The following is a 10,938-nucleotide window of genomic DNA, read 5'->3' as shown; positions in this document are numbered from 1 at the left end:
AATGTATTAAACTCAACAGATCAGTCTATGTTAAATTGTTCTATTTTAAGCTACAAAACAGTTTGGATTTTTATTATAGCTACATTACAGACTGAATAACATTATTTACTGCATCTCTGTCAATGAGGTTATTCTTTTGTTAGAAAAGAGTGGAGCTTTGGGTTGAAATTATTTTATCACAGTATAATTTAGGGATAATATTTGATAAATCCTCATCATTTGACACCCATGTAAAGCAGCTGACCACATCTTGTTTTTTTACACTTAAGAAATATCAGTAAACTGAAGTCTGTAGTTTCAACAGTTGAACTAGAAACGCTTCATACATTTCTATGTATTATCTCTTCTCACATTAACGACTGCAAAGCAGTTCACGTCAGTTCACGTGCAGCTGGAGAATCTTCAGACACTCGTTAGGACAGCACACTTGTGTTAATTGCATAAATAATTAACTGTTCATGAGTTCACTTTCAAATGCAAAGCTTGTGTTTGTGCAATATGCTGTTCATGTTTTTGTGGAAGAATGTCTCAACTCTTTAATATCAGCATTAAATAACTACTGAGTAGTTCAGGTATCCTGTGTTAAAGTGAATATGGAACAGCACCACTGCTTTTCATCAGTTCTCTTCCATTTTCCTCGGCAGACTGAAGCTAACAGAAGCTAACTGGAGTTAGTCAAGTTGACAGACAGATGAGGAGGCGGGACTTTCTTCGTCTAGAAGCTTTATTGATAATTGTTTACATCTCACAATGCATTCCACAAACACGGCTCCCAGCTGGAAGCTTTTTATCGTCACAATTGAAGTATGAAGTTTATCATTCACAATTATACTTGCATAACAAACAAATGCTTGAAGGTTTCCCAAAGTCACATCAAGTTGCAACTTTATTAAGATATCAGCTCCACAGACAGTATGGTTATTTTTTTCTTTAAATCCCATTTCATTTTTTTTCTTTTTTACATTTTTTTAATGTTTTATCTGATGTGGATGAATGTAAACGTGTTTCCTTCCAGAGTTTTTCATCACTAGACAGCTGCAATGACATGGAAATAACGACTTGTATGTAATTAATGTGTTTTATTTGTCTGGCAAAGGTTTTCTAGATGTTTCTAGCTAGAGTTACTCAGAAGCGATGAAGTTTTTAAATGGTAGAACAACCCCCCCTTCCCTCCCCTCCCACACCCTCCCGCCGCCGCCGCCGCCTCATCAGGAGTCAAAGACGTCGTTCACAAATCCGTCATTCGTTGCATCGAGGCGAAACCACGCAGCAGGTTACCGAGGAAACGAGCTCGAAGCTTGAGGGACACGACGGTATTTCAGTAAAACAGTAAAATCACAAAATACTTCTAACTCAGTAATACCAAAAAAAAAAAAAAAAAGAAAAGAAAAGAAAAATACAAATGAGGTGCTGTTTGCGGCTCGCTCGTCTTTCTCAAAAACAGCAGCAACAAGACGAAGAAACAAAAAAATCTCTCCGCTCGGCTCGACTGCCGGAAAAAATCTAAATGACCAAAAAAAAAAAAAAAAAAAAGAGGAGAAAAAAACACCCTGAAGGAGGGTGTGGAGAGGGAGCGTTCATTCGAAATGTGTTTCTGTGAGATTCAACATCTCACAGAAACAAACATTTCAAAACTTGATTAAAAAAAAAAAAGAAGTTGGGGAGACGTAAATCATCAGAACGACCTCGGTGTCGTGAAGCTCGGTGCTGAACTCCGACCTGCTTCCACTTTTCCAGAAAACACACCAAAAAAAAAAAAGAAAAAAAGGAAAAAAAGGAATTCTGAACTGGAAAAAAAGTGTTTTTATTATTTTGACAAATAAAGTTAGAAGGGCTGCGTCCACGCCAGACCCCTCCTCTCCTCCTCCAGCCTGCCTTCATATCAAACCCTCCCCCCCTCCCCCACCCATGCACCCCTTCCTCCCAATCCAACCATCTTCCTCTCAGGACTTCCTGAATCCAAACCCTGACGTGTCGTCACTTCACTCTGCCTTGCGTTTCATCCCGGGAACCTTCGCCTGGATCCTAAAAGACGAGAAAAAAAAAAAAGAGAAGAGAAGAACATTTAACAACATTCAGAAGATACTTTAAACTAACAGTTCATAAACAGCAACAGGAATACAGCAATAAAAAGAAAATCATGAAAACATGTCTTAAAACTGAATAAAAGTCCATTTATAACAGTTTGTGTGGAACAACCACAACGCCGATGTATTATCTTGTATGTGTGTAAGTTACTCTTTGGTAGACGCCATTGTAGCGGACAAACAAAGCGCCGCCGTATGCATCTGGTGCGTGTTTACTCTTTGGTAGAGGAGGTATGACGCCATCGACAGGCGACCAAATGAAATACACAACTCAACAACATATATAACACAGGTCTAGTTGTTTTTAGACATTTAATGTGGAATAATTACATATTATAACTTTAAATGTTTAATATTTAATCCTGTTTTTTTCATTTGCTCAACACACAGAGCTGCGACTAACTACATGTCATATTGTTTTTTTCAAGTGAATCTGTTCAGTAACGTTATAACAGTAATCGTAGTAATAATCATCCTTTAGGACAAGTTTTTCATTCTACGTTTATGATATTCTATAAAACGATCTACTTACTTTCCAACAACGTCTTTGAACTGGTTGTTGACCAGAGCCAAGTAGTGGTCGATCTTATCCTGAAAACAAACACAAACATCATGTTTACTGTCTGCAGGAGAACGTGTCATCTCTCACTACTAATGTTCACAACATCAATCCTGATGGAAAGAAGCTGTTAAACTACAATCAATCAATCAATCAATCAATCAATCAGAGGAGTTTTGACTCTGTGGTTGTTTTTCAAGTCGTAGCTCATCATGTCTTCATCAGGATGCTTGTTTACATCCCAGATATAAAGTTAAATAAGACTTTTAATCAGCACAGAGAGACATTAATACCTGTTTCACCTTCAAACCGGCAAAACTATGAAAGTAAAATTATTTATTGTTATATCAATTTTTTTCCACAACGTCCCGGCAGAATATAACAATTATTTATAATATAATTAATTACATAAACAACCTGAACCAGGATGAGATGCAGAAAATAGAGGGATGAATTAACCGATTTCAGAAGAATTCATTCAGGTTTTATCTGAAGTTTGATGGAATAAAAGCTGCTGATCGTCTGTCACTGCTGTTAAACTCTGCAGAGACAGAGGTGCATTATGGGTTCTCACCTGGTGTTTCTCATAGACGATCGGGACGCTGAACACTCCAACCACAGCTGAGAGAGAAGAAGAAAAGTCAAATTATGTTTCCAGAATTTTCCATCTGTTGCAACTTTCACTAAAACTTTGATTATTTTGAACAGTTTAACTCATCGTTTATAATTCTTTATTCTTTAACTCTTCGTTCATATTATTCTCACGGCTTCAGCTTCATGTTTTTATTTGAGCCGTGTGCGTTTCTATAACTCACCACTAGATGGAGCCAAAGTAGAAACTATTACAGTCCTGCACATGGAGGCTTTAAATTAACTCTTTATTATCTGAAAATGACTGTACTTTAAGGCAGAGGACCACATGTCGTTAAAGCCCAGTGCATGATGGGAAATGACAGCTTCATATTTTAAACATGTGACTCACCCAGAATCACGATGGTGAGCCCGTTGAACAAGGCACCGACGTAGGTCAGGATCCACATAAACACAGCAAACTGCAGAGAACAAAGACGACGGAAAAAAGGATTAAAAACATGAAAAACTGAGTTTATATTGTTCTATTTAAACAGCAGGAAGATTTCCTGAAGAGTAACAAGAGGTCAGTAGAGCTGCAACTAACCATCATTCAGTCAGAACGATTGATCGATTATCAAAACAGTTGGGGATCAATTTAATAGTTAATAGCAAATTATTGATTAATGAGGCAGTTCACCTGACAGATCAGAACAGCTGGAGACATGAAACGATTCACTGATTGACAGAAAACAGAATCAGCAACTATTGTGATTAATAATTAATCATTTAAGTCATTTTTAAAGCAAAAATGCAAAAAAAAACATCTTGTTGCAGCTTTTAAAATGTAAAGATTTGCTGCCTTTTTCTGTTTTTTCTGACTTTCTATAATATTCGGACTGTTAGACTAAACATGTTCGAAGACGTTTGTGATTTTTCACTATTTTCTAACGTTTTAATTCTCAATTAATTGGGAAAATAAGCTGCAGATGATTAACTGATAATGAAACCGATGTGTTTCAACTTCTGTGTGTTAAAAGGTTGAAACAGCAGAATTCAATAATAATGTTTTTATGGAAAAAGATGGAAAACAAACAGCAGCTGTGGATCAATAACGTTTAAAAGTTTCCCTGCGGAGTCGTCAGTGCAGCTCGTTGCTTTATTCAGTCATGAATCTTTGCAGCGACGCGTCTCCTGCAGAGCGTCTTCTTCTAAAAATAAACCTCAAGACTCAAAGAGGAAATCTAAAAAAGATCAGACCGGCTGAATCTGTTTCTCTCTTTACGAACCATAAACACCGACATAAATATCTCAACACATCCACGGATCAGCCGGCTGTAAATAAAACATCCTTATGACTACGATTACACACACATTCATGTCTTTATAGGGCTTATTTTATCAATTAATCAATAAAAAAAGTATAAAAATATCATCCACAGTGTCTCTGAACCCACAGTAACAGTCCAAAACCTTCAGATGATTCAATTTACTGTCACATGAAAGACAGAAAAACAGCTAAAAGTCACATTTGAGAAGCTTTAAGTAAAGAACATTCAGGATTTTTGCTTAAAAAATTACTTTTAATGAATCAATAATTAAAATACTTCCAGATTAATATTCAGTATTATTATCATGTAAGACAAGAAAAGCAGCAAATTCTCAAATTTGAGAAACTGAAACCAACAAATATTGGTAATATTTGGCATTTTTGTTTTAAAAAAAATGTCCAAAACGATTTAATTTTTGTCAGCTGACTAATTGATTAAGCGACTAATCATTGCAGCTGTAGTTTCCTGGTTTTTGAGTCTCTTTATCTGGAGCAACTCATGTTTATTATTTAAAATATTGATTAATCTGTTTTTTTTGCCCCTGATGAATCGATCCATCAAAGATGACGTCAAATGTTTTTGTTTTGTCTGAACAATTGTCCAAAATCTAAAGATATTCAGTTTAAATGATATAAAACATTTAAGTAACTGGAACCAGTGAATGTTGCTTAAACCATTTATCCAAATAGTTAGTGATACATGTTCTAGTAACTGAATCATTGATTTTTAAGCAGTAAATCGATTAGTGAGGTTTCCTGTGATGCTGCTTTCACATCAGCATAAATACAATTATTATTCACAATATAAAAGACGAACAAAACTATGACAATAACAGTTATTTTCATTAAAAAGGTGATTCTGCAGCCTGTTTCTAGTCTGAAAACGGTCAGAAATGGTAAAAACACGACACAATCAACACTAAAATTCCACTTCAGTACTTGAGATTTGTTTGTTATTGGTGGCTGATTCTTTGACCCTGAAGCTGTAGTAATATGAATCCTCACAGTGCTGGAATATAAAGTGACGTGTTGATGATGAAAACAGCGAGCAGAGAGAAGAGTCCCGACACAAACAGCAGTTTAGATTTCTGACTGGAGGCTGACTGAATATGTGTGACACTTTAACGACCTGCTGGGTTGTAAATATTCACCAAAGTTAATGAGAGGAAAACTAGAATATCCCCATAATACATCCAGACACACGCGCTTGTAATCATCTGAGGGAATTTTAAAACATTCCTGAGGCTCAAACTTCCTCCTGATGGGATTAAAAGAAATCGGACTGTTTTTTACCCTCTAAGGGAGTTTCTTCAGCGTGCAGCTCTGTATTTGGACTGCAGGATGGAGGGCGGGAGCTGCAGCGAGGTGACGACAGCCCTCCGACAGCTGCAGCGCTCTGAATGTCTGTCATCTGTTACCAACACTGATCTACGCACATATTAACCCGCTGCAGGAGCTGCTGATTAACACAAAACCACTGACTGAAAGGACAGAACCTCTACGTCTCCTTAATGCGCCGAGTCAAGGTTAAAACCCAACATTAAGAGTCTATGTAAGGTGGTGTTCCACCACAAACTCCTTGTCTGGTCTCTAACACGTCACTCCTAAATCTCACATATCTAAAAAACAAAGTCCATAACCCTAACCTTAACCCTAACCTTAACCCATAACCCTAACCTTAACCCTAACCTTAACCCATAACCCTAACCCTAACCCCACCCATAACCCTAACCTTAACCCCAACCCTACCCATAACCCTAACCTTAACCCTACCCATAACCCTAACCTTAACCCTACCCATAACCCTAACCCCACCCATAACCCTAACCTTAACCCTACCCATAACCCTAACCTTAACCCTACCCATAACCCTAACCCCACCCATAACCCTAACCTTAACCCTACCCATAACCCTAACCTTAACCCTACCCATAACCCTAACCCTAACCCCACCCATAACCCTAGCCCTAAAGCTGGACAGATAGTGGACAGATTAAAAGGAGTAAGTCTCAAAACAAAATCCACAGTCCTCCTTCTGTGCAAAATGTATTTAAAAGTTTATCTGAAGCTAATATGAAGCTTCAGCGTCCAAATGAGTCAAATCAAGTAGATATCTTTCAACGTTACAGTCTTTTTAGTGCCAAAGTTTTTGTTACTATACTTCCACCTGCAGCTCAGCAGGGAAACACTGTGAGGAAACACAAAGAGGAAAATTTGATGCTTAAAAATACAGACACTTTTCTTTCTATTTAACTGATTCGGAGTTGCAGTATTGAGGCGATGTGTTGCAGTGCACAGCGCGCGCCACCAGAGGTCCGTCTCTGCTGGTGGAACAAAGATGGCGACTGCGAGTGGTGTGGAACCATGAAAACATGGCCACATATGACTTTATCTTGAGATGACTTCTTCCAGCTATAAAAGCAGTTTATTAGCCAGATGATTTTATGCAAAGTCTGCCGGCACCGTCCGCACATCACCTCCGTTCAGCCCGCTGATGTGTCCGCCGGTCCTCCAGCAAGAAGCTATGGAAGAATGACGCTTCTGTCCCATCTAATCATTATTCTATGGGCCATAAGTATGTAAACCCAGAAAGACTCGTCTAAGTAGGCTAATTGCATATTAGACACACAGCATTGTAGGCTAGACAGTGTCATACATGCTACACTGACTTCTATCACCAGCAGCTCCGTTTTATGTAAAATGTAAAAGCAGATATTGCCAAAGCCTACTGTAAATATGTCAGATATCCACCTGATATGACTAACTCAGACTGCTGAAGCTGAATAGAAGCTTCACACAGACTTTTAAATGACTGTGTGGACACACTGTGGATTTTATCCTCCATCATTTCCATTGAAAATACATTTGAAGGATCTTTTAATATCCAGTATGAACAGGAGGAATGATTACAGCGAGGAAAACCTCTTTCACTGCTGGTTTAAGACACACTTGATAAACTGTGAACCGTCCTTTGTGCCCAGTTTGAACCCTGAACTGGTCGATTTAGAATCAGGCTGAATGTCTGTCAGATCGATTGTTGTTTGACGTACAGTTTGAGGTCACTACGCCCGATTAATCACCTGATCGATCAACAATCTGGCTGTTGAAATGCCAGAAATCTATTGGATTTTTGGCAGGACATAATTTCTTTTCATATTAAAACTACACAGTGTAACAATGAGTAAGGCTGCCTTTCTGTCTGTAAAATGTAAATGTAAAATATATACTCCCCAAACTTACTATAGTTTATAACATTTTAAAGTGAATCAGGGCGACCTGTTTGTGTTTAAAATCGGGCCGAATCTACAGTTTCTGTCTGCTTAAAACCTTTTCATCAACACTGAACTTCTTTCAGGACCCAAAATAACCTCCACGACTCATTTGTTCAGTTTGTCGTTTAATTTCTCGCCAGCTGTGGTTTTAATAAAAGTTATTGGATGGGCTTCAAAATTCTGTATTTTTACCCCACTTTACTACAAATATCACAGTGTGAAGCTAGTTAGATTAATTCTAACTGCATATTGTTTTTTATTCATTTGGCAACAGTTTAAATGGGAGAATATCATTTAGACTATTGAACATGTGGCTTTAACTCGTTTTCTCTTCAGGCTCTTTTACCTCGTTAATATTAATGATCATTTCTGGGTCCAGTTAGTGTGAACCGCAGTCGTTCTCACCTTGATGGAGTCGACCAGGTCCTCGACCAGGAACAGGCGCCTCAGTTCACCGATGCTCTTGTTGAGTCTGGCCAGAACCATGTCGCTGTACTTGTGGACCATGTCCTCGGACAGCGCCACCTCCTGGTCCAGGTACTGCCTGAGAGGGACAGCAGAGGAGCCGAGGATGAGACTTGTGTGTGTGGATGGAAAATGTCTTTGTGTGGTTATAATCTCATACGAATAGATGCACAGACGAGGATTCAAAGTGTACAAATCTGACTTCGAGCTCTGACGTTTCCTCGTAATAAGAACGAGGAAATTCAGCTTCTTTTGTGTCTTCTTACTGAAGTTTAAAACCTGGAAAATCTGTAGAAATCAGCTTGTAATGTGACTGACTCTGAGCTCACTTTCCCCGGCTTACAGTGTGTTAATCTGAGCTAATTGGTCTGTAAAGCGCTGCGAGGTCGAACACAGTAAGAAGGTTTTGTCGCACAGCCAGGAAGGAGGATGAACGATCAAACAAAACAACAAGACGTGGAAGAAGAAAGGCTCAGTTATAACAGAAAACTTTAATAAAAGATCAACTTATAGTTCCTCACGTGTTCATAAAAACATAAATAATAAAAAGACTGAAGCTTAAAGTTGTTTAAAACCATCAAAATACAAAACTTCAAAAGAGAAAAATATCTAATCTGGGGTCCAACATACATCCATCACATCAGCAGCCAGGTCACACTGCCTCCAGCTCCAAGATTAATCAGGTCATTGATCATTCTGTGATTTGCCGGGTTCATTTTCCATGAAACCAGACATGCAGGGATGCAAATCAAATAAAAACTCACTTTTAATGTTTGATTTTATATCCAACGCTACTCTGGTTTCACTTGTTCTAGATTAGATTCTAGTTATATAAAAAAGTGTCTGAATACCTTAAAATGTGCTTTATTCCAAACTGTGTTACTATTAATACACATTGTTATTACTTTAGAGTCTTTATCAGTCAAATGCCTCAAACGTGAAACATGCAGACTTCTCAGAAATGAAGGAAAAGTTGATATTTTTTGACCTTCGTGACCCTGAAAGCTTATTTAGTCTCGTCTGTCTGGTACTCACTTGAATGGGTGTCCCTCATCTGACTTCTGGATGGCCTGCAGGATGCCTTTGTATATCCTGAAGCAGATGGTGACTGACAGCAGAGCCAGGCCGATGTAGGAGCAGACGCTCACGATGCTGCACACCGTGAGGGAGAGGAGCAGCAGCAGGATGGCGCCGAACACCACGCCTGTGGTCTTCACATCACGCCAGTAGAGGAGATCCACCACTGCAGGAGGAAGAGGAGGACGACGAAGAACGGTTAGTGTCAATCATCCGGACAACAGAGGGGACTGAGTTTGTTTTTTTTCCAAATGAAGCCTGGACGTTCAGCAGCATTATTTACTGTATTTCATATGTTGAACCTTTAATTTAACAGCTAAAAAAAGACACATATTTAAATGAAGAATTTATTTTATTAGAATTTAAATTATATTTATTTGATTAATAGTTCAAATAGCTAATTTAGTTGGATTGTGCTGCGATTTTGGCCTCACAAGTTGTTTAAAATACTTGCTCTGTACAACAATTAACACGCCCAATAATCAATTAAACCTGCATTAACTGATTGTTTTATCCACTAGTTTTCAGCAGAAACAAGCAGTGACCACAACACTGACATATGATCATCTTTTAAGCTAATATGTTGAACTTGTTAGCAAACAGTTGCTTGTTTCCACATCCAGCAGTTACAGAGCAACATCAACCTCACATTGATAATGTCAATAATTACTTGTGGGGTTCCTCAGGGTTCTATTTTTGGTCCTTTATAGTTTCAATCTGGTTAAAGCTGCTTATATTTATGTTTTTTGTCCACTTTTTTGCTGCAAAATAGTCTGTCAACATAACTTCTCTCACATTACCTGCTTAAAAAGTAGCTGTGGCTAACATATTAGCAAATAGCTGCCTACTTCACATCCAGCAGTTACGGAGCAACATCATCATTCATGTGGAGTCGTGTTTCTGTCCACCTGGTGAATGTAAGTCCAATATTCACTCTCTTTTAGCTTCTGTTTTTGTTCTCTACCAACTCCTGAGGGAAATATCTGGCTCTTTAGCTGCTAAATGCTCCACTATGTTCACCAGCTAGTCTACAGCTAACTGTGTCTGTTTGGTGCTGAGCAGGTAGTGTACAGCGACTTTTTACAGCTTTTTTCTCTGAAAACGACGCTATGAGACGCTGAGAGTGAACCAGAACAGTAAAGTTGCAGCCGGACAGATAAACAATGAGCTGAAACTCACTATAAAGCTCCGTAAAGCCGAGAGGAGCTGCAGAGTCTCTGTAGGTTCATCACTACGAGTCACGACCAACACGTTACTCACTGACACATCAGACAATTACTTTAAAAGATATTGATTATAGACACTTTAGGGAAACTTTGCATGACCAGACTTTGTCCCTAACATGAGCCTTAAACACAAAATCTGTTTATTTTACATCTCTTGTCAGCTAATGTGCACAATGAGCTCAGAAAATAATGAGATTGTCATGTGACATGCGGGAGACGCACTGATTCAGAGTCAAGATAAAGTCAGGGGATCAATTAGTTTTGGGTCCAAACTAGAAATGTAAGAGTCTCACAAAATCAATCAGTGTTGAGTTAATATCTCCACAGGGAAAATCTATTTCAGACAGTTTCT

At 38.4% G+C, this 10,938-nt stretch overlaps 1 protein-coding gene across 6 annotated transcripts in view; it reads right to left on the bottom strand.

Annotated features, from left to right (window-relative positions):
- Positions 1-706: 706 nt before the first annotated feature.
- The window catches only part of LOC137197480 (reticulon-1-A-like), a 40,369-nt gene continuing 30,137 nt past the window's right edge, over positions 707-10,938 (bottom strand). For all 6 annotated transcript variants that reach the window (XM_067610923.1, XM_067610925.1, XM_067610924.1 and 3 more), the window contains 6 exons: positions 9,319-9,526; positions 8,224-8,362; positions 3,629-3,698; positions 3,221-3,267; positions 2,620-2,678; positions 707-2,025 (listed from right to left, as the gene is read on the bottom strand). In XM_067610923.1, the coding sequence (XP_067467024.1) occupies positions 1,983-2,025; positions 2,620-2,678; positions 3,221-3,267; positions 3,629-3,698; positions 8,224-8,362; positions 9,319-9,526 (566 nt within the window). In that variant the 3' untranslated portion in view covers positions 707-1,982. The remainder of the gene's footprint in view (positions 2,026-2,619; positions 2,679-3,220; positions 3,268-3,628; positions 3,699-8,223; positions 8,363-9,318; positions 9,527-10,938) is intronic.

Source organism: Thunnus thynnus, chromosome 14 (genome assembly GCF_963924715.1).
Source record: "Thunnus thynnus chromosome 14, fThuThy2.1, whole genome shotgun sequence".
In the NCBI taxonomy this organism is placed as follows: Eukaryota; Metazoa; Chordata; class Actinopteri; order Scombriformes; family Scombridae; genus Thunnus; species Thunnus thynnus.
The sequence above is the reverse complement of the archived record's forward strand: the minus strand, read 5'-3'. Positions and strand labels throughout refer to the sequence as shown.